Source organism: Alligator sinensis, unplaced genomic scaffold (genome assembly GCF_000455745.1).
Source record: "Alligator sinensis unplaced genomic scaffold, ASM45574v1 scaffold937_1, whole genome shotgun sequence".
Taxonomy (NCBI): Eukaryota; Metazoa; Chordata; order Crocodylia; family Alligatoridae; genus Alligator; species Alligator sinensis.
In genome coordinates this window covers 618,910-643,945 of record NW_005842257.1, presented here as the reverse complement: position 1 = coordinate 643,945, position 25,036 = coordinate 618,910, and the positions used below count along the sequence as shown (strand labels likewise).

The 25,036-nt window shown below is 44.6% G+C and overlaps 1 protein-coding gene across 4 annotated transcripts in view; it reads right to left on the bottom strand.

Moving 5' to 3' along the window:
• LOC102383627 (monocarboxylate transporter 2-like) overlaps positions 1-25,036 on the bottom strand; it is a 50,978-nt gene that overhangs the window by 20,295 nt on the left and 5,647 nt on the right. The window contains exons 1-2 of one of the 4 annotated variants that reach the window (XM_025208851.1): positions 13,330-13,540; positions 11,472-11,731 (exon numbers count right to left, since the gene is read on the bottom strand). The exons of 2 other annotated variants lie outside the window; for them this stretch is intronic. In XM_025208851.1, coding sequence (XP_025064636.1) covers positions 11,472-11,688 — 217 coding nt within the window. In that variant the 5' untranslated portion in view covers positions 11,689-11,731; positions 13,330-13,540. Of the gene's footprint in view, positions 1-11,471; positions 11,732-13,329; positions 13,541-25,036 lie in introns of those variants that run through there. One more of the 4 variants, XM_006027620.3, reaches the window with a different exon arrangement.

Genomic DNA, 25,036 nt, shown 5'->3' with positions numbered 1-25,036 from the left:
TTCCCTGACACAGGCAGATGTTTGCAGTGGTAAACCCTGGTACATTTTCGGCCAGCATGCTATTCAAAGGGATTCTTGCAGGTATTTTAGATCTCACGCACATCAAAGACCAACTCACAAAGGCACTCTCACGGACCCAAAGGAACAGACTTCCACCTTCAGCTTCCTCTGTGCAAAAATGAAGTTTATTTTTTCTACCTCTGGGGACTTTTTACCATCTTCAGTTTTCCCCGAGCCTGTGTGTGCACCCACAAGTTTGCAGAAAAAAATATTTTTTTTGCAATTTTCTTAGTTCATCTAAGAAAAGAGAACCAAGAATTCTAGAGCTCTGCATTTCTTTTCGATCTCTCTCACACATTTTAGTTACTTTTTTTTAAGGGTTTTTCCCTCCCTAACCACACTGACAGAAATATTTCCATACTTCTTTTTAAAGACAAGTATGAAAGGAACCTGCTTTTGGGGCATTTGGACTAAAATAGTCCTCTGAGGAGTTTCTAAACCAACCAGCGAAGTGCAGAGCTCGTGGCTGAGATGCAGGAAGGGAAACTGCTCGTAACGCTCCGGCTATTAACGTTTAAATACATTTCACGCTCAGCGGGACCGAGTCCTCGTTGGTGTAACACCCCTGCAATCATCCTATTGGGAAGGGCACGTGATCTGCAATATTGAGTATAAAAATAACAGACCATTATTAGGGAAAATTATTTATATTAAGAAAAGAGAGCCTATTGTTACCCTTGAAGCAAAGGAATGATAGGAGCAGCTCGGCAATTTCCTCTGTAATAATCTCCTTCTCTCCATGCAATCACCACGCTGCCTTTGGCCTTGTAATTTATCCACTAGGGTCCTGGACTAATGTACCAGAGCAGCCTTCTCATTACGCCTTAAACAAATGCTTACTCATCAGCTCGTGTCCTGCACAATTAACATTCTGCTAGAGCGTATGAAGGCATCGAGTCGGATCCTCAGCTGGACGAAACCAGCAGCCCTCTTCAGCTGTCGCTATAGCCTGGCCAATTCACACCAGCTGAGAACGCAGGTAGCGAAGTAGAAATGGCCAGACCATGTTGCATGCTGCCAAACAGCAAGAGCACAGGGGTGGAGGTGTGCCAAAAGGAGGGAACTGCAAAGATGCACATCTGATTTTAATTGCCATTATAACACAGTGATGCAGCGGTAGCGCTACCGCATGACACAGAGGCGCCGCGGTCCAGCACGTGTCTCCGAAGTCCAGCCGCAGAAAGGTAGTACTCTGAACCATTTCCACGCCTCGTCCCTGATGCCAGGAGATCCCAGATCACATCCTGCTTGTGACCGTGGCAAATTAGGTTTCATCGTGCACATTTGTAACGGGGCCTCGTCCACATCGCGAGGACGCTATAGAATTCAGCATGTTCAAAGGAGACGCAGGACTAAAATAGCTACGATGTCAGGAGAAGACGGGTCGGTAGAGATTTGGGTAAGTCCTAGCAGATCCCACAGCCTCTGGTTGACTAGGTCAGTTTGCCACCCCTGAACGACAGAGACGCATTCCCCGGGTATAAATGCACAAAGCCACAGGGACCGGTTGCAAATACACAAAGCCAGAGAATACACTGCCTTTAAACATTACTTTTGGAAACTAGAACCTACTGCAGTGCCTTGCCCGTGACTATTAAGGGTTAACAAAAATTCTTTGCTTTCCTCCTCCTAGTTCATATTAATCTTTATTTTTGTTAAGTCTGTCACAACTCTATTACTCCTGTCCAGTGACCTTGCTCGCTGCACTGAAGGACAAAATGATAGAGCTGTGTGACGAAGCCCGCGAACACAGAAATATTTCACCGGAATCTGTCGGGCCATGATTGCCATTAACTAGAATGGGGCTATTTAAAAAATAAAAAATATTAGCGTGCATGCGGTGACCTTGCAGGACTTGAGTGCTCTGTGATACCCCGCAGAAGTCTACAAACTTACTAGGTGCCAAAATAAAATAATTAAGCACGTGGAACTGATGCTATAATCCACCATTCAAATGAAGCTCCCTAGCACGGGGCCCCGAGCTTGTGAGAAGGCTTGTTTTAGTGAACCTAAGAGGAAAGGGTCTTAACTCACAGTGCAGCCACCCAACCCAGGCAGGTGAAAGGATAGGACGTGATAAAGAGCCTGTCCTCCAGGTTGGGAGCCCCACAACCTGCCTGCATAAAAATAAGCTACGTAAACCAAACCTGGTAGCTACCATAGCCAAGGGCAAGAGAGACCAGAGTGATGGGGCCTTACTTGCTCCTCTATAACTTTGACAGTGCAGGGATTATATTGAAAGCATGAGACGGTAGGGATTCACACAGCAAATTGTGATCACAGCCTCTGATCTTTGCTGCTGTTGTGCATCGGCTTCATTTCCAGGCCTGGGAGTCATCTCAGTGGACTCAATGGACGCATGTGAAATAAAGCAGATGTATTTTGCAAGAAGAGGGGCTGCAGATCCCTGGAATAAATGTGGGACCTGCAACAGCCCAACAAGGCCAAGATCGAGTTAGTACAACATGGCAAGAAAATGAGGAGCCATGAAACAGGCTGAATAATTTGGCTGGAGGAACCAGTGGGAGCTCTTGGGTATGTCGACATGACTTGTTGCTGCAGCCACAAGTAGGGCAGTAAGTAAAGCCTCACAGCAGACATGCGTATGGGGACATAAAGGGGGGCAGAAGCCTTCATCTGACAGCACAGCTGTGTCCAGGCAGTGGCATTGCTCGCAGAGCTATGCTGGCCCAGGGATGTGATCTTTCCGCTCCCTGTATCACACACCAGCAAAACTTTGTACAGTACATGGGGGTCCTGGTTCATAACTAGGGGGTAGTCTGCATGACAAACACAGAACAACTGGATCCCACCCCAAAGGGTCTACAATCTTGGGAAAGCAAAGGAATATTTTTGACACTTACCTGCCACTGCCAGGGCATCACTCCAATTCCTTCTCAGAAGCCACGTCTTTTGGGATACCCACAAGGCAATAATCACAATAATTTGATAGATGAAACACACAAAAAAAAACCCTTTTCCCTGATGGTCTGTTTAATTAATGTCTGCACAAGGCACTACACTTTGAAAGGTGATGGGACCTAATCTGCAGCCCACCACTGAAGCTAATGAAGTGGTTTCCGAAGTTTGGACGAGACCTAAAGAAAATACCAAGCGCAATAATGTGGTCTTTGTTTCGATGGGACCACACCCAAGTACGAATGGCAGAATCGGAGCCATTGCTGATCATGCACGTCATGATGCCCCTTTTGTACTTGTTGCTGCCATTTATACTACTAGCAGCACAACAGAAAGTAGCTATGAACTACTGGATTGAATTGTTCAAGGTCAGGTGTACACTTTCACTCTCAGGAACAATCCTTCCCGTGTTGCTTTAACAGATGCTGTGTAAAGAGGTTACAAGTTCTGGGGAAAAGTTTCTCTGGATTTTTTTTTCTTCAGATCAGTAGAGAGGATTCTCCAGAATTGGAACTTTTCCTTTTTTATCTGACTTCAAACTGATAAATAATTAACAGCAACTGTTATAAGCACTGCCTCGTCCCAGGACAAGCAATAGTCAGAAATGCATCTTAAATTTTGTTTGAGGGTTTTCAAAAGCTGGTTAGTGTTTGCTTGTCTTTTTGAAGCATACAACATTTCCCCAAACGGTACCATGGGTATAGGAATTCTCTTGAGGAAGAGGACTTTTATCATGCGGGTATCTGGCCAACATGAGAGGAAATGGTGATAGCACCCATGCCGTGGGGGAAGTATCTGGCTGATGCTTGGGTTTGGTGGGGTGGAACGAAGAGCAAAGTCCACTGGGTCCTAAGAGGCCATGCACCCGCCAAAGAGTCAGCAATGCCCCTTCTCACCCTACACGCTAACCCCCTCGCCATGTCCGTAGCACTGGGACTGAGAGGAGATGCAAATCATCAGCACAGATGATTTCTTTTGTGCGGGGTTCAACGTGCCCCTATAAAAGTAAAATAAAGGCAGATGCCCATATAAATATAATGGAAGCAGGAACATTTTCATTTCCACAATGGAAATTTATAATAGCCATTCTTTCTTTCTCTCTTCTTGGGTTTATTGTACCTCATCCTGCAAGACTGCAAAGAGAAAACTCTCATTGTCGCTTAGTGATCTTTACTCATAAGCCTTTAAAATTGCTCCATGCAACCAGAAACCCAGCCATCACACCGGCAGGGAGAAACAGAATTGCCTCATCATAAATTCCAGCAACTTGCTTTACTGCCCATTTTATACCGGCATTATTGTTTCTGCCATCTAGTCGGGCTGAAGAACCTCAGGCATAAGATGCATTACGACTTCTGCAAGTACATGGCCAGGTCACCGGACCTATCGTGACACGTGCCAGCCGCTGTCCTCAATGGAGCTATGCCAATTTAAACCAACAGAAGACTGCTGATCAGGCAATAGGTACATCTTTATCATGACCTCTACCTGGTGACCACTTGTGACGATGCAATATCACATGTACACACTATCACACTTGCCTGAAATAAAGTGCAACTCCTAACCCAGCGCGTGCTAACGCTGAGCCTCAAGAGGCCCGGTGGCTGCACATACTAACACATATATTGCACACATACAGATGTCACAGTCTGGGCACATAAGACAGTTATACAGGTAAAGTTAAAATTAGTTCAGTGCCTCAGTGCAAATCACAGCAGGATCAAAAACGGACAGACTGCCGCCATCCCTGGGTAGCAGCAAGCAAGAGCATAGGGGCAAGTAAGTAGCCTGACTCCCTGGACCACTGTGGGTACCTGGGCATAAACTGCCGGCAAATGTCTTACACCAGTATAGTTTTACCCCTGATTTTTCCCAATGGAAAGCCACCCTGGATGTGACTTAGTTGCATGTGTCATGGGTCCAGGGCCTCAGAGCATTTGAAGGGAAAGCACAAGTAGGAGCACTGTGCAGCACAAGCTTCAGGTCAGGGCTGATGGTGCTGCTGTTTGTGCAGTGTGCCTCGAACCTGTGGCCCCCACGGTCTTGTGGGTACTTCTTCATTGGAAAAAGGCTAAGGACATCATCCTGGCAGAAATACACCCTTGCGGAGGCGTTAGGCAGTCAGCAGCAGGTCTTACCATTGCTCTTTGGCAGAAGCTACAACCGTGGAGGCACCGAACGTCTGAACTAGGTCTGGCCTTTGGATTCTGTCTCAATGGTCTAATGTGGGGGTTGGTTTTGGGCAGCCTCCACTCCTCCGTACTCTTGCCTAGGCGTATGCATCGAAAGTCCTGGTGTGATGGTTGCGTGAAAACAGAAAATCAGTTTACTCCTGACACCGAATAAAATCCAGACAGAGAGAGTTTTGTGGGGTAAGCCGTGAAGACTGAAAGCCTCCCCTTGTGCAAAGGATCATGTGGAGGAAATGAGAGACAGCGTGCCGAGGCTATCTGCAAATACAAGCCAGTATCGGCCAGAACATGGGGGCTAACATGTCCCTTTGACTAACACGTAGTGGTGGATCCTCAGCTGATGTACATTGTCAAGCCCAGTTGACAGCTCCGTTTTTTTGACTCCATCACATTCAGAAACCTCCTTGTAAAGCAATATCTTTGTGCAGTTACGCTACCACTTTCATAAGCATCTGCACGTGGATGGGAAGTGGCTCCATTCAACTGTCAAGGACTTCCAACCCCCCTTCCCCATCTGTTATGCAACTCTGACAGGAATCGCATGCAAAAAACACAGTGTTTCAGCTTCCACCGTGTAAATAGGACACCTGGCTGAATGACAGAAAGAGAGCTGTACAACCCCTCAGTGAACTGAAGTGAATAAAGTGCAAAGGCTGTTGACTTTGAAGAAAGCTTTCAATTGAGATGGCTGGATACCAGATAAATGCGTTCAGCCCTTCGGTTCTTTTACAGCATGGCTCGCTTTGAGCGGACCCGCACGTGGGGCTGCCCTGGAGGTGGTACAAGGCTCCCTAGCTCCAGGTGAAGAACGAATAAGGACTGTGGCTTTATTTACTGATAAAAAGTCAACTGTTCACATGTAAAACTATTTGCTCCTCACAACTCTCTATAAAGCATGGCTTACACACAAAGGGCACATCTACACGGCATTTACTGCGCATTAAATATAGCAGTTTTTAGGCAGCTGTTAAAGCGCAGTAATGCTGGATGTGGACTGATTTGGGTCTAATGTTAGTCCCAAGTCTGTCCACACATACAGTGTTACTGCACAGCAAGGCATATACACGTGTGTTACTGCACAGTAACTAATCGGGTGTAAATTTGATACCTGCATGATGCACATCTACAAGTGCAGCCGTTAAAGCACAGTAACGCTGTGTGTGGACTGACTTGGGACTAATGTTAGTCCCAAGTCTGTCCACACATACAGTGTTACTACACAGTAAGGCATCTACACATGCATTATGGTGCAGTAACTAATTGGGCGTAAATTTGATACCTGAATGATGCACATCTACAAGTGCAGCCGTTAAAGCACAGTAACGCTGTGTGTGGACTGACTTGGGACTAACGTGATGCAGGTATCAAATTTATGCCCAAGCTGGCATAAGTCACCATATTTACTGTGCAGTACGGGCATGTACGTGTGGACATGTGCCCGTACTGTGCAATAATTTTCAGTTACTGCGCAGTAAATATGCACATGTAGACACACCCAAACAGCACTGAACATGAAAGCTGGCTAGGTAATACCAGTTAATTCTGTTTCCTAATAGTTATGACAGGTTTATGCCGGTACGGAGTGAGTATCACTCCTAGTTTATTTTGAACCGCTATGACAGCTGGTGCCAAATACCGCTCTGCCAGATGGTGCCACATCAAATCGCTCAAATATAGGCACACTCCAGTAAGCATCCGAACATCACAGATGTGTCACAAGTGTCATGAATGTGAAAAACATTAAAGGTAGCTTGACTTTCAGAAAAGGCTGAGCAGCCCCCCTCTGAAAACTGGGCCCTTTCAAAATGGTCTCAAATTGGATGCCTAAATACACCGCAAACACAAAATTCTGAATTTTGTCTTTTTTGCACTCTTCTTTTGACATAGTAAAGACAGAAAAAATCCTGAAGATCAGCTGTATAATTACAGTCAGCAGAACCATGGCTGTCAGGAAACTGAAGCCACCAGCTGACCTCTCGGTCATTAGACACTGTCCTGGAAAACCCTGGCAAAGACTACCGCTGTGCCTTGCCGTTCTGTCAAAGGAGAGCTCTTTACACACATTTCTGTGTTGTGGTTGAAGTCAACCACGCTGGATGACTCAAAAAAGAGGTTACAGGACCGTATCATGGAAAGATATTAAAGACCCATTAGTCTTGGCTTAAAAACTAAACGAATGTTTGAAGGCAGTTACATCTGCTTTACATCTCCCCGCAGCGTACATGATGGTGGTGCTAAGCTCCGAGACATGCATTTCTGCAAGCTACCTTTGGTTTCATTCAAGTTCTTAACCCATGCCCACCACTGCAGTACCTGGGCAACTTGCTTGTTTTTAAATCAAAGTTTGGAAATAGTTTCAAGGGAGGGATATTTTTATTGCTCAAAAAAAAATGATAAACACTGATATCATCCATCAGCTTTATGGAGAGAGGACGTGAACCATAGAGTACATATCTGAATCCTGACCTCACTTCTCTGAGGGCCACAGAGCTCTGACATGGCCTGCTCACAACTTGTAAGCCAGCCCAACAGCTGGATCTGAGGTCTCTTTCCTTCCACCAAAGTGGTTGCAAAGGTTTTGCAGTTTGAATTTCTGATGACGTGTTTTCATTAGAAATACAGCTGACAAAGAAAGCGGCGGGCTACTGTTTGTGAAGATTACCTTCTGCTCTACTCGAGCACCCAGAAAATGCTGCATGCTTATTTTACCTCAAACGTTGTTTTTTTTTAAATAAACCCCAAAAGAGCAAGAACTGATGTCAAACTGCTTATCAAACCGACTTGCAAAGAAAATCAGGTTTTACTGGCTTCCTGACAATCATGACAGCTGCTTTAGTGGAACAAAACTTTAGAAATTCATAAGGAATGGGTACCCGGTTCCTTTAATGAGATCTTCCAAACCACTCAAGCTGTTTATGTCAGCCGGCGCTGGTGTTAAATGCCCAGTCAATCACATTAGATGTGTTAAATATACTCATGGGCAAGTGCCTTTCAAGGGCTTGATGTTCTGTAAACTCCCACTGCTACCTTGTCTGCAGTCACTAAGCAACTTGGCATCTCAGGAAAGCTGAGTGGATTGAACCAGCTCAAGGGAAGATCAAACAAGCATAAATCCAATGCAGGAACGGAGAAGGGGAGAGGGGATGAGTGAATGCGCGTAATTTGAGAGACTGTATGGTGAAAGGGTGTCTGATTATATAGCTTTCTCTGAAGACGGAGCCCCTATGGGTTTCACTCCTGCTCCTTATTAGTGTTTGCCAATCTAACTCTGGGCACTCACTCAACAGGTCTCTGCTCTTCTGGACTGTGGAATTAGCCTACAGAGCATGTTCCTGAAATTGCTCCGCAAGACTGCCAGTGACCTTTCCTCCGCGCACAGACCTTGCTAGCTGCCATCAACCTACCGTGCCCGCTAGTCCACTCATTTCGCTGAACAAACTGGCTGGTGAAAAAGGGCCACACTGCAACCTGGGCCAGCTGAGCTAGCTGGGCAGCTGCCCTACCTCCAACAAGCAAAGTTGCGTACGGTTCTGCTGACTGAGCCCTATGCAGAGCAGAGGACCTAGACTGGCCATTAGTCCTGGATCCAGGGCAAAAAAGCACTGCTAGTCTGAAGAACCACTAACTGGGTCATGGTCACATCCTGGACGCCACTGGAGCTGGGAGCAAAAAGAATCAAAACTCATGAAAATTTCATTTTAAAAAATCGGCTAAAATTCGGTATCTTCTGAGCTAGGCGTGTATTCTTCACCCTCTCACACACATGGCTTTCCTGGATATTTTGGGCTGTGGTGTTTGTTTCTAGCAAAAACAATCATCTTGTCCTTTCCGATTCCCATCTTCTTTCCTGAACATCATTTCTAACGTGGTTTTAGCAACAGCCCTCCCCAACAGCCGGAGCATCTCTATGGTGGAAACCACCCAAGAGCAGCCAGGAAGCCCAGCTTCCAAGCAGCACAAAGCATTTGTTTCTAACTCCCGAGGGTTATAACTTGTAAGGTATCCACGGACGTCCAGGGGGAATGGGTCAAAGCAAGAGAGTAATCAGAATGGACTGATTCGAAAGCAGCGTGTCATCTACTTAATCAAAACTGTTAATAGATCATAATCCTGTTTGGCTCCCTCCCTGGCTTCATTTGGTCTTTTCGACTGCAAACTCTTTAGAGCAGAGACCACCTATCTAAGACTGTACAGGGGGCCCTGAACCCTATTGTAACAGAAATAAAAGTAGTTAACTGGACTACAACTCTGCTTGGATTCCTGCAGCGCTGAGCTCCAGGGAACCAATCCATTGAAGGCTATGGGAAATCTTCCCCTGATTTCAATGGGCTCTCACTTAAGCACGAAAGGTGAACAATATAAGGCCTAGAGCAACCCTAACATGGACCTGTATTGACATTTAACCTTTCTCCCATGTATCACCCCACTGGGTTGGGGGGTGGGGAGGGGGACTGTTTAATTTAAAAGAATAAACTAAGACTATTTCTGGAGCAGATTTCAGTGCCATCAAAGCATAAGGAACATCTGTAATTGCACTTCCAGGTCCACTCACTTGCTCCTTCCTGGATTTAATCAAAGGCAAAGCCAGATTTCTTCACAGCCAAAAGTAATAGCTAATACATACTCTCTGCTTTGTAAGGTACCTCTAATTTAAGAGCCTGCCTCAGCAAACAATCAGCTGGCATTCACGTGACAGCTTCAGTTATTACTCGGCCCCTTATTCTTCTTTGGTTGAGCAGCAAAATGAGCGATTTGGTATTTAATCAATCCCCCCTCTTAGAAACACTTCCAGTGCCCGCTGAAGCCAATGGAAAGATTCCCATCAACCACTGTGGACACTGAATCAAAGCCTTAGACACCTAGCAATGCTCCTGAAAGACACTGCATGTTGATGCTGTACAGGTGAAGTTTCTGCATCACAGCCCTCTTGGTTGGATGATGATACTTTCCTGGGCTAAAACAAGGCAAAGGATTCCCGGCACACTGTCAACACGGACAACCCACATTCCCTGCACTAGGAGGGAAGCTGGAAGTTTGCAATAGCTCCCCTTCAGTAAAATTAGGAACTAGGGGCATATTGACCGCGGAGCTCACTAATGGCCAGATGTGCTGTAAAGCAGGCTCAGGAGCTAGAGAAATCATGGAGTCAAGCTGACTGCTCCAGTGGTGCTTGTAGAAGCAAACAGAAAGCCATCCCAGTTTGATGTATGCAGCAGGGCAGGGGCAAGGGCAAACAACGGTGTTGCAATAAAATGACACACAACAGCACGCGCATGAAAGAACAGCTGAGCGTCAGGCCAGTGGAGTCAGCAGTTAGTGAGAGTCACCCAGCCGTCCAACAGTTTCAAGGCTGCATTGAGCAAGCACCTGAAACCTCCCCCAATTTCCCCACCCTCTCTCAGCAAAACCATCAGTCAGGTTAGCCCCATGCAGACAACCCCAGGCATGCCTGCAGCCCCTGCTTCCTACACCGAGGTTTGAGTCCCACCTGCATCGCCTATTCGTTTGGATATTTTCCAGCACTGCAGGGAGCATTTCCCCTCCATGCTGCTTGAGCTTAAAGCAGCTCAAGTCTAAACCAGATATTTTTTGGAGCATGGATGGGACTTAAGGGTGAAGCTTGAGTTGCCCCGCGAGCTAACACTACAGCGGAGATGAAAGCCCTTAGTCTGGTGAGAGTCGAAGTCATTCAACTGAAACCCCGCTAAGGCAATCACTCAACTCAAGCAGATACGTAGCCAATACAGCTTAGTTTAAAACCAGGCACGAAATAGCACAGCATCTTTTGGAAAAGGTGGAGAGCACAATTTTCAGAAGCATCTTAAGCACCCAAGCACTAAGTCCAAGTGACTTAGATACTTCAGAGTCCACCTGGAAGTCAATGGCACTTAGGCAGAGAAGTGCCTATGGGACAGGTCTTCCAAGATACATGGCCAGCCCAGCTTGAAGATGCAGAAAGGCTCCTGGTGGGATTTTCAGAAGTGTTAAAGAGTTTACGTTCCTGATACCCTCTGAAATCATATATGAAAGCACCAGGCACATTTCTTATTAGGCAGGCATCTGACTTACCTACTGTTTTGAAAAGGGGATTTAGGCTCTTGGTCGTGTAAGTGCTTTGAAATTTTTACCCACAGGGCTTCTTAAACAGTCTTTGGAAAACAGGATATTCCCTCCCCCGCCCTGCTTTCTAAGTATGGCTTACTCAGGTTGAATGACACCTGTATTTTAAACACAGGCACCAGGGATTTGTGCTTCGCTTTCCTTTCACAGCAGACTCCAACACGCTGGGGATTTACTCACCTCCTCCATAGGTAGTGGCCAACATAATTGAAGACACCCAGGCAATCTCACTGTACGACGTGCCAAAGAAAGCCTGGATTTCTTTGAAGAAGATGGCTATGGCTTTAGGAAAAGCATATGAAAATCCAATAGAAACGAAAGCTCCAAATAACACTGCCCATCCCCAGCCCCCATCCGGAGGGGTGGAGGCAAGACCCGTGTTTGCTGGAGACGGCATGGCCAAGCTAAATTAAGGCCCACCAAATTCTTCTCTGGAAGCCCTGAAAAACAAAGTGCACACACACAGTCAGCCCAGGGGAAAGGCCCTCAATCTTGCTCTCTTCAAGGTAAGGAGCTGCAAAACTGGCAAGTACAACAGGAGAGTCAACAGAAAATTCAGATTTTAAAAAACACGTGGTTCCTCTTTAAACCTCATTTAGGTCATATGCATTACTGCATAACTGCTCATTCTTAAGTTATTAATGCTTTTCATACAGCCTGCCCTAGTCATTTTTTATACAAGTGATGAGATACGGAGGATAATTTTTTTTCTTTTTGAGTGGCTGGTGCTCAAGGCCGAGAGGCCGAATCATGTCCCTTCCCACATCTCCGGTGAGTTTGCACAGGGAGGTTAAGTCAGGTACAAAACTGGTTTTGCATGTAACACTCAACTCTGCTTTCTCTATCGTGGAGTTGTGTCACTTTGTAGTTCAAAAGATAAACCGGCACCCCCAGACTACATGTGCAGCCAGCCAGCAATAACTGTGCACACGGATTAACACAGGCATACACGCCAGCACTTGGCACGCACACAGACTATACAGGAACCAGGTATGCATCTGACATACAGACTCCACACAAAGCCCCCCCTACACGGCAGCAGACAATGGCTCATGTGCACAAAACACACAGATGGTATGCACACACATGCAGGCATAACACGGGACGCAGGCTGCATGCAGCATACAGGCGTGTGGGAAACAACCCAGAGAGCCCTCATCACATGCACACGGGCTCAGAGCCAGACTGTGCAGTAACTAGACAGACATGTGTGCATGCTTAGGGCATACATGCACACCCCCATGAGGCTTGTACACATGCTAGATAACCATGGGGCATGTACACAGAGCAGGGACTCTGCACAACTTACCCAGGAGCATACATACCACATGCTGCACTCCTGTGGCTGCCACAGAGACAGATGATGGATGCTCTCACACACACACAAATGCAAACACACATGCACATACACACATGCATGTGTACACACACATACACATGTACACACATGCACATGAGTACACAGATGTACACGTACACATATGCCCTTACACATATATAAGCACATGGATATACACATACATGTGCAGCCACATGTACACACATGCATACACTTTCACGCACATGTACATATACACATGCATACATCTGTACACATACACGTACATGCACTCACCTGCACACATACATATAGCCAAGCATGTGGATGCATACACATAAACACACCTGTACACATACGTGTGCATGCACGCACCTGCATACACACACACACACAAGCATGTGCACACGTACACATAGACATGCACACACCTGTACACATACATATGTACAAGCATACGAAAGCATACATATGCACACAGGTAGACATACATACAAATACACACATGCACACAAGTACACTGCACTGCACACACCTGTACACATACATGTACATGCACTCGCCTGCACACCTACATACACCCAAGCATACGCGCAAACACATGCAGGGAGCACGCAGGCGCACACACACGCACACACACGTGTGTGCACAGGACGCAGCGCAGTGCACACCGCGCCCCCGCTCCCACCCCTGCGCGGGCAGCCCGGGGCCGCCGCCTACCTGCGGGCTGAGCACTGCTGTGAGCCGGCTGCGGGCACTGCCGGGGACTGGACTCTGCTCCAGCCTGGCCCGGGAGGGAGGAACAGCCCTGGCCTGCCCTGCCCTGCCCGGGGAGGCGGCTGCAAAGCGGCCACAAGTTGCATCAGTTGATCCGCACAAGGGGCCTCGCTCCTCCTCTGCCCGGGCAGGAGGAGCCCTGGAGAGCTCGGCTTCCCCTTCGCCCCGTGGCTCCCTTCCCCGGGGGCATGGGCTGGCTCTCCCACGCACTCTGGAAGCAAAGGAGGCTTCCTTGCTTGTTTAGACCCATCACACTTCTGCAGGGGGTGGAATCAAGAGGGGAGCCTGGGGGTGGAATCAAGTTGCCAAAACTTTTGCCAACTTTCCCCTCCCACCCCCCAAAACGCACAAAGAATAAGGGCCAAGATCCAACACAATTTTCCTGCTCTGTTTTAGTTTTCAGGGCTTCATTTGCCTCTTCCATTATTATAGCACCAGGTTCTGGCGGCAAGTTGTGTAAGCTGGTAGAACAGAGTCCTCTCATCTGCTCTTAGTAAGAAGTATAGTATAGGATAGTATAGTATAGTATAGTAGTATGATTTTTATCATTTTTCTGTAGCCCTCATTTTTACTTCTCATTTCTGTACACTGTTTTGGTGTTAATGAACTACTAGTACTACCGCCACCACTCAAAAAAGGGTTCGGAAGCACAAAAAGTTCTTTATGTGAAATGGGAAATAGCCAACGACAAAATCGAATCCACCTTTTCCATGCCTAAATATTTCCTAGGGGAAAAAAAACGTTCTTTCTGAAACAAAAATCTGATCCTTTGAAAGTTTTTCAGACCAAAGTTTGCCACAAAACTCTGGAGATTTTCAAGTTTCCGTTTCCATTTTTGGTTTCTCCTTTTATCCTTTCTTGCTCTCTCATGTGACAGAATGGATTATTACTCTTTCAGGTGCCCTTTGTAACTTTTCAAAACTTCAACTTTTGAACAGTGGAGAGTTGCCAGAGTGGAAAATGGCACATCATTTCTTCTGCTTCATATACAGATTTTACCTGGTTTAAATTTTCAAAACCCACCAGAGTCCTCAGGCAGAGATCAGAGGAAGAATGGGCATCCTGGGATTTAAAGGAACACTGAGCACGTAGCAAGATTTAGCATCAGATAAATAGAGTGATTTCAGGGAATGCTGGGTGCATCTACATGAGACGCAATAGCCTAATAACACCGTGCAGCAGTGTACCAGGCAAAAAGCGTGCTAATATGTTACTGCACACTTAGCATCTCACATAGTCTTGTGTAGCCTAAGATTATTGTGCGGTCAGCACCACTAAAAATCAACTCTACTGCGCAGTAGTGCATGCATCACCCCTCCGAGGTGGGACTGGATACTGGCCATCACTGTCCTGAAACCCTGTAAGCAACCAGTAACCCACACAGAAGTAGGTAGGCTTCAGGCACTGGGTCAAAGGGGAGACAGAGCTGAAGGCCGGCGGAGCCGTCAATACATAAATGTTTCTTTGAATCTCTCTGGTCTTTGTCAAAGTTTGGATTTCATAATTTTCACTGTGTGTTTATACTTTGTAGTTAACTTTACAGCCGGTTCCAAAGTGTGTTCATTCATCAACCGTTTTATTCGTATACCTTTAGCAGTTCTCTTATTGATTATTAATTAAACCCCGTAAGAGATAAGCACAGGACAAAGACCCACCATATCTTTCTGGGGAGAGATCCAAGAGGAAGCAGCTGTTTGGGCCTGCTTTATAATTTGGTTTAAAAGAGTGATCTTTCTCCCCCAACAATGCTTAATACCAGGAAAAACTTCTTCGCAGTCAGGGTGACCAGACTGTGAAATAAACTCCCTCCAGAGGTGGTGCGGTCACCTACCCTGGAGGTTTTCAAGAGGAAACTAGACAGTCACATCGCTGGGGTCACTTGAGCCCAGTTGTCTTTCTGCCTAGATCGGGGGGGCTGGACCCGATTATCAGCAAGGTCCCTTCCAGCCCCTAACATCTATGAATCTAAGTGACTACACACTGATCTAGTACTTGGTTAACCAAGTACTAAACTTAATGCGCAGTAACTATGATGCATTAATGAACGTGTAGATGTGCCCACCCCCTGAGCACTTTGCAAGAGAGAGAGATAATTTTATCATGCAAACCGCTGTGCTCCCTTAAACTCCACTGATCTATTTAGATATATCTATCTACATATAGATATATCTACACATCTACATCTATATCTATAGATAGATAAACAATGTATAAATAGATCTATATCTATAGATAAAAATAAAAACTGAAGCTTGAAAACATCCAGAGTTTGGTAGGACATATTATATCTTGCAAAGTGCTCAGTGTTCCCTTAAGTCTGGTAGATAAGTAGATAGATAGGTAGGGAGGTAGATAGTTTGGTATTATGGTATACCATCAGTCCCATTTTCAATAGCCAGCATTTCAGATTGTACCCAACAGGACAGCTCAGCTCAGCTCAGAAAAATAAACCAAGCATGACGTATTTATGGAGCATTTCATAATCAGGGAGACAAAAATAAAACCACACCAATTTTCCCCAAGTTGAAGATGCGACCCTTTATTTCCCAACTGGCATCAAATAGTCTTCCTTTGAATCCCAAAGCAAGCTATTCCTCGTTATTTTTTTTTAAAAAGCATGCATCAGGCATTTCCTAATGACCTACAAATCTGCATTCAATCTGCTTTCCAAAAAGATACAGCAACAGTCAGAAAACAAGTCTCCGTTTATTTTTCTCACGAATGACGTTGCCTTTCAAAATTGTGTTTAAGCAGCACTGGCACTTGTGGTTTTTTTCTTTTTTCCCACCCCTTCTTAAGCCTCATTCATGGCCCAGCTGTAAAGGCTACATATTCCAGAGCTCAGCTTTCCACTCTATCCAAGACGACTTCGACGAGGGAAGATGTATAGGGAGTCAGATATCATTCTTGGATTGGGTCCCTGGGACCAGCCACAATTTAGAGATGCCTTTCTATCTTAGGCCACTGAGTGCAAGTCCTTCATCTTACTCACACCTGGCTGTAATATCTGCTCCTCTCCACCTCCACGCTGCTCCTACCCAGATCATTCTCCTTCTTCCCATATACCAGCCCTTCTTTGGACAGGGAGCGCCCAAGTCCAAGAGAAATTTTCTGCTCGTTATCCCCGGATACTCAAAGGCCACAATATTTTTATTCCGAATAATAGGATCATTATGCTAGTGCAACTTTTGGCTCACACATTGAATGCAAAGCTTTATGGAACTTCAATTTCCATATGGGGTTGCCCATAAAAGAACGCTAAAATTAGACGAGCTAAATTTGCTCATGGGAAATCAGACTTTTTAAAAACATAGCAAAATAGGCAAGAAATGGAGGCAGATGGGGAAAAAAAAAAAGTCTCAGCGATTTTGCCGGCAAGGACAATCTAGGTCTTTACACATTTACTGATCCTGTTTCTTAAGAGAGCATTTTATTGCTGCCATTGCTTTCTTACAAAACTGACACAGCCTAAAATACGCACAAGACTTTTACTCTCAATTGCTAATGTCGGAGCGTGACAATCTGGGGGGAAAAAAATCTATATGCAACTTATGGCTCCCCATTTGACTTTATGAACAGCCTGGATGCTTATGGCTGTCTTTTACGGTGTGTTGCCACATGCTGCTTGTGCTGTGGAGCTGGGAATGGCATTGAGAAGCCTGTCACTGAAGCAGATACCCATTAAGGATTAACTAGTGGAAAGACCTTGCCGCGAGCGGATAATGGAATGGCTCAGGTCAAGAGAAACCAGTTTTCCTTGCAATGTGGCTATGGTTTGGAGCGGTGGGATGAAGACACCCGGTTTTGAGACTATCTAAGTCTTATAAACTCAGAGGAAGGAAAAGGGGAAAGGAAGAAGACAACAAGAGAGGACATTTTCTAAAAGTGCTAACAGCTAAAACCACCATTTATTTGTGAAAACGGGCAGATATGGTAATAGCTATGTCAGGGGTTCCCAAACTGTTGCACCTGTACTCCTGTGGGGTACACAGGATATCTCCAGGGGGTATGCGGGAGAAATTGTGTAATGACAGATTTAATTTTCATTATAATAAAAAAGTGGCATTTAAGGGGTTAAAACGTAAAATGTGTGCTGGTAGGGATACAAGGGCAGCTGGAAGGGGGCATGCAACAAGAGAAAGTTTGGGAACCTCTGGGATATGTGTTTGCCTCATTTTGCTATGCACAAGATCTGCTGTTGAGTTTGATTTATTGTTTTTAAGCACAAGATTTCTATTTTAGAAAAACTTATTTTGGAAAACAACACTAGGCACCTGATATCGTCTCCTTTCCAATGCCAGGTTGTTAATAATGAAGCAAAGAAAGCTTTTTATCCTCCTGGAGTTACGGTAAGAAAATCATGTAGAGGAACGCTATCAAGATCTATCACAGCAAACATGGTCATTAAGGGGAAAACCTAGCCATACAAAGATGCAGGATCTAAGACAAAACAATAGCATTAATTAGATCTTCCATGTTTCACTTGATCTGCACCAGGGTAGAAAGTTAGCTGACAATTAAAAATTTGCTGTAGATAAACCTTATATATCCCCGGATCTAGTCCATGTTATTATTCAGTGATCTCCATGGTAACAGTTCATTACCCTGGCCTATGATAAACTATTTTTATTATTATTATTTTGATTGGCCTGCAAGGTGGCAAGATGCGACTTGATAAAGAGCGAATACCCGAGTAATCAGAGATATATATAATACGATCAAGGCTACACAAGGTAACTCGGCTGGAGCCAAGGCAAAACTCACCCGAGAAGGGAAGAACAAGTACAAGGCAGTCACTGGTATAAATCCCTTTGCTCAGGGCATTTTCCAGGGAGATGTGCTTCAGGCTTTTTCTAAACAGGTTGGCATGAAGGCAAACACTTGCATTAAATCTTTAGCACTAACTACTCCTGAGATCTGAGGGTGGATTCAGAACTGGAGAAATGAGGCACTCTCTATTAACCGGAGTCCTAAAATGGGCAATTTTAGGGGAGGGGGAAGAATCAGAAGTGTGAAGCCCTTTCCACATCATAGGGTTCATTGCCTATTTCCTGTAAAGTTTTCCACATTTTCAATCCATATTTTAATACTGATTTAAGAATTTCCATATTATTTTAGAAAAGAACATAGAAATTATGTTAAGGTATCCAGGTTGTAGCCGTATTGATCTAGAGGAACAGGCAATCAGGACTCGTAGCAGAGATATCTTCTATTAGACCAACAAGATTTTTGCAAAAAAATGTCTTTAATTGCAAGCTTTCGGGCACAAACACCCTTCATCAGGCATTGGAGAAAAGATTGTAAAAGTTCTCTTGGGTAGAAATGAAAGTTCATGTGTCATAGGATTTCACAGAGGAGTCAACGGATGTAAAACAGAAGGATTTCACAGAGGAGTCAATAGATGGAAAACAGACAGAAAGATTTCACATCCTATGACACATGAACTTTCATTTCTACCCAGGAGAACTTTTACAATCTTTTCTCCAATGCCTGATGAAGGGTGTTTGTGCCCGAAAGCTTGCAATTAAAGACTTTTTATTTTTGCAAAAATCTTGCTGGTCTAACAAAAGATATCATCTCTACTATGAGTCCTGATTGAAATGATTTTAATACATTTTTAAACATTTTTAACAAATCCAGTAACAACATTTTTCACTGCAATGCCCCTGTTTGGACAAACAATTTAAAAAAAAAATGAAAAAAAAATAAAAACATTGCAAAAGTTATAAAAGAAAAAATGCTCCTGACACTATTTGTACAAGTTGCGTTTTCTAAAAGTTTTTTTTCTGTGCAAAAGTTTGACCTATTCTATAATATTTAACAATACAACTAAAACGAATAGATTTTATTTTCTTAAACTGGCAGGGTGAATGTGTAAGTGTCTCACTGAAGCTAATGGCAAAACTCCTACTCTACCTTCATCAGAGAGAATGAAAATATCATGCTTTCTAGTCTGTGTCTGCACCAGTGCATAGCACGTTGCAGTCCTGGATGCCGTGGTCACCTGTAAGAGCAGAGGGCTGGACCCGAGGACCCAGGAGAATAATTTATTTCCTCGGTGGAACCTTTTGAAGATGGTCACATAGGTTTCGTTTCCTAGCAGCGTGCTTTATTTCATCCAGCACATATTTCTATGGATTACTATTCAACAACAGCTTTTAATTCAATAAAAATTCTTTTCACCAGCCCTATAACAGATGTAGTCGTTAAAATTCAAGCCTGAAGACGTATCAATATTTTTGATAGTGGGAGCATAACGCGTGGCAGTATTAGCCTTATCCTCTTTGGACCAGGACTTTGGTTTAGTCATGCTCAGTGGTGAGGAAATGCAAACTAATACAAAATGCATTCTTTAGTGTGTAGCCTGAGGAGCTCCTGCACTTAGGTATTTATTCCTACTATTATTTTCATGTTGGGGGTTTTAATTAAAGGATACCTTATGTATTCAGTATTACAGCTCTCCGCACTGCGATCTAGTGAGGAGCAAGCAGGCGGAGCCACCACTGATTGTGACTGGAGGGTGAAGAGCAGCTTCTCTAGCTCTTCTAGATCAGGGCTAAGAGGACATCTAGGTCCGTGTTTCTCAACCCTGTGGGTCACAAGAACATGGCCATGAAAGGCCATGAAAGGGTTGCACACAAATTTAAAAGTGGAACAAACTTTAAAAAGGGATTCTCTTTTAAAGGAGACAAATGTGGGAAACTGTGGTTTTTCCCTTGCAGGCTGGCAGAGATCCAGCCTGCGAGGGTCTGCTTCGGACTACCCATGCCCCACACATTGTGGGGCTGGTGCCTGGGTCAGGAGTGAGGGTCCCTGGATCAGGACTGGCCATTGCTAAACATCAATGGGGTGGGTCCCAGTACAAAAAAGAGTGAGAATCATTGATCTAAGACATGTCTGCACAGGTACGAGGAAGGAGACTCTGGTGAGCCAAGAAGCAGGCGGAGGCTCCCTGCTGTAGAGGTACCAGCTGGCCCACTGGTGAAACAACATGGGCTTGAAGCTCTGTGAATTAAGGGTGCATGGATGACTAGAGTCCCCGATGCAAATATACAAGTATTTTGGTGGGAAGGCTGACCTGGATATGAAATTCATTTTGCCCCTTGTCTAGGCTAACAAGGAATAAGCCTGTCCCAAAGCAGGGCTGTGTGACAGGTGGCAGCGTGGAATTGCACAGAGTCTCTACTGTCCAACCCACCCTGCATAGCACAACTGCACTGGCCCACCACGTCTCCCAACCTGGCATGCCTTGGGGCAGGGGCATTAGCTCAGGCACCTAATCCTTGATGAAGGCTCCAGTGAACTGATGTAAATTGAGTATAGCAGCAAGCAGATAAAAGTCTGATACTGCTCGTTTCTGCTTCCCACTGAGTAACGTTTTACAAAGGGGCCAGGGAGAGGTCAGAAGAGAAAATTATGAGATGTCAAACTTGGGTTTTTTGCTAAGCTCCAGTATCACTGGCAGAGACTAAGCCAAGCTATACGAACTCTTCCGACAACATACAATAATTCATTCCTACCCCGTGAAACTCTTAAATAGCTCCAGGCCCGTGTCTGTTTGGTTAAAACTGCCAGGTGTATAAAATATCACTGCTGGAAACGATGGGTTTCTGTAAACCAGAAAATAGAGTCACCGGCAAGAGATTTGTTTTTATGCAAGGATTTCAGTTGAAATGAGCAGAACAGAAACATTTAGAGGGGTAAAATGATAGATGCGATTCCTTTAAATCCAATAACTGGGATCTTTCAATTTGGGAATTACTCTTTACTACTGCATTTCAGTATCATTTACTTTTTAATCCTCATGCAGACACTGCACTGTTGCATATGGAAAATATTATATTAAAAAGGGCGGGGGCGGAGGGGGGAATAGTACAGCTGAGGTATTTTAAAGCAGCGAGGAGGATTTGGTCATTCATTTCGATAGCTATAACAGTGTGGAAATTTCAACCTCTTTATTTATGTCTTTGATTACAGAGCGCATAAACTGGCCATGTTCATAAAATTACACTCAGAGAGGGCCAAGCATGTGACTTGTGTAGAAGGGCAATGGGCACGTACATCACACGGTGGTCAGGCCTGTGCCTATTCCCCTCCCAATGGGAAAAAGCAGGACTCATTTGTAAAGCGTATAAAGGGACTTCTTTACTGAGGACACTATGTCCTGAACTAGTCACCACCCTTTGGTTCTCTGCTCCCAGACTCAAGCCTTGTCTTCACTGCTAAGAGATGTATTTTTACAGCAAGTAACTGATGTGCCTTGACTATTTTAAGGTAAAAATGCAGCAAAGATGAGATGCTGCTGGGTTTACCATGAAGCAAACCAAACAAGGTCAACCCTATATGCCCACCCCCCAGCCAGACCCAGTTTATATTATCTGGTCCATGCGAGACAATTGTACTGGTTTACCTTAAACTGGGCTTTACATACACCCATGTAATCAACCACTAAAAGCAGGTCATTTATTACAATTTAAGAGTGGCTAGTTGCAGTTTAGCATAAATACTTGCCAAACAGACTCAGAACCCAAGTAACCTGATTTAAACCCAAATACATGGGTTCACATGGGTCTCGTGCACCAGTTTAATTAACTCAGTTTTAAATCCCTCTGCATTCAACTGATGCATCTCTCTCATTTAGGCAAGCTCCAAGTTGGCTGATCTAGGTACAGAGAGGGGGCAAGAAGTCGGCCACAGCTTCAATGGATCCATTCATATTCAACAACTGTTAGTTTTTTCTCCTACCGCACCTCAGTCCATGTTCGGCCTTTCATCATACAAGTTACAGCAGTATACATTTTTCTTCCAACGTGCAGGGTCCCTTTCCCTGATCTGCCGACAGCTGTATCATACTGTCACCCTTTCCATCTGAACTGGGCTCTCACATCAAAACAATCCCCTGGTTTATCTAGATCCAACTGTGTTAACGGCTAGAGTTCAGGCTGCATGTCGACCATGGATTGTGTTGAATGGAGCGTGGCAGAAAAATGCATGGCTGCCTGGAAAGCAGACTGGAAACCACATCGGGTGCAGAATGCCTCATCTCATTGCAGGTAGAACTAGCCTAACACACTACTTCTATTTTTCTTCATTGCCTTTCCAACCTGCTGTTGGCTGACCAACAGATCAATCCTGAGGTTTTAGCATTAACTTCCAAGGTCCCCCTTGCATTGTTCCCCAGAACCTTGTTGAACTTTTGACGTGTGATGTTCCACCTAACCCTGTAGATCAGAAATGACAAGGCTTTTGATCCTGATGTAGTATTTGCTCAAGCTCTCTTTAACCCCAGGTCTATGGACTGACCTCTCAAATAGCCCTAAGAGCGTCAGAGAGATAACTCCTTTAACATTGGTTTAAATAACACATTTACTCACCAGATCTGTTTACCGGGTCTTCCGTGACTTGGCATTCTTGGACCCCCTTACGACAACACTTCTTATGAGGGTCGGAGGCGCAGAACATACTTCTAAAAACTTCATCCAGACTTCAGACCTCTTCTTTCAACTGTCTCAAGTACCATCCCCTTGGGTTGGAAACTTTGCAGGCTCCTAACACTAGTAACCTAAAGACGAATATTTGTGAATACAGAAAGAAATCCTGGCTCAAATGAAGTCACTGGCAAAATGCCCATTGACTTGAGCTAGAGCCAGGCTTTCACTTAGCATAAGCCAAGACTGTCCAGAATTTAGAAATCCGTCAAATGTGTGTGTGTGTGGGGGGGAAATATATATATATATATGAGAGAGAGAGAGAAGAAATATATTTCTTCTAAAAAATTAAAGAAGTTGATGTGTACAGGTAACTCAAAATCATAGAGACTTGAAAACTGAAGCTAGGGATTTTCCAAGAGGATTTAAATAAAACAATTGAAGTTGTATGCTAAAGCCTGTTAGGCAAATTTTAAAATCTCAGCTCCAAGTTTCCTATATGGCAAGTGAGAAACACTGATGGCAAGATCCAGTGAAGCTTTTTCATTCCAAAACATTTCCTGGACAAAAGTGTCCTTTCCAAAATGGAGACCAGCAAAAATATGATCCTTAAATGTTCTTTGGATCAAAATTTCCCACAAAACTCTAGGCATTTTCAAGTTTCAGTTTTCATTTTTGTTTTCTCCTTTTATCCTTTCTGCTCTCAGATGCGATGGAATGGATCACACTTTCATTTGTCATTTTGCAACTCTAACGGTACAAAAGTTGAAGTAGTTTTGCAAAGTTACAGAGTGGAAAATGGTACATTATTTCCTCTGCTTCATATACAGATTCTATCTGGTTTAAATGTTCAAAAGCCACCAGAGTACTCAGGTAGAGATCAGAGAAAGAACGGACATCGGTGGGATTTAAGGGAACATTGAGTATGTAGCAAGATTTAGCATCAGATAGCTTTTATTAACAAATCAGGCTCTTACGGAAAATAAATGTGGGGTACAAAACCCCCTTTAGAATGCCAAGAGTAAATCATTAAATATAAAGTTTGAGTAACAGCAATTACAGCCTTACCAAAAAGTGAATTTAATTTTCCTGACCACTGAATCATCTTTCCCATTCAGGATGATATTTTTACCACACTGATATTCTCCTATCATCTCATTAGTGACTTCTGATAAGATCAGGCTCTTGCATACTGGGCTATCAATCAAAACAATAAGGTCATTAAAATTTGATAAAGTCCAGATGATTAATAATAATAATTAAAAAAAGCCTGGGTGAAAGCCAAAAATTCCCATCTCCAACAGGATTTTTTTTTATTTATTTATTTATTTTTTTTTTACAGAAAAATAATTCATTTCTGCTCTACCTGGAATATGTTATCACACAAACACCATTTAATATCCTTTTCCCGTTCTTTGCAGAACATAAAGCCAGTCAGTGTGGCACTTGCTACTAATGCACGTGAGTGAATTAGGGTATGTGTTAAGGTGCCATCTTATCCCTGACAACTGAACTTTTCTGTTTACCCCCAGAAAAGACTGCAGAACAGACTGTAAGATTTTCCCATGCTACAAATGGACGTCATGTTCGTGGTGGGACCAGCTTTGCTGGGATGTATCCTGGCACAGCTGATCCAATAGATGGGCAGAGAGACATTACCCAGGGCTGTTGTGTACCGGTGTGAAGCCAGGAAGCCCAGCAGACACGAGCCCCAGGTTGGGGCCAGGCACTTGGGGCCTTTCTTTGCAGAATTAGGGCCCTGAAGCCCGGGGAGTGCCTGCCCAGGCTGGCTAGCCCCAGACCACCTGTGCTTTTGCACCGTAAGCAGACAGACATCTGCCACAAGGAGGCAGCACCAATTATTACTAGGAAGTTTGGGACATTTGTGACAGGACTAGGGGCAAGGACGTCGGTTTGCTCGGGTTTTGTGCCGCCGTAAACCTTTTTATAGTGGCACAACGGTAACATCCATACTGCCCTGCAAGGGAGCTCCCACCCAGCCTGAAGAGGCAGCTTGTGTGAGGATGAGACCGATTCATTTCCCGCTCCTGTTCAACCATTTACCTCTCTCTGCTGAGCCTGGCAATTATCATCACTTGTGGCAGGGGTTAGCAACCTTGGTACCGGCCTATGGGGAAATGGACTGTGACCATCTGCCTGCTATTTAGAGACAACAGCTTTCATTCTCCATTGACAAGGGCTGGATTTGAACCAGCAAGTGA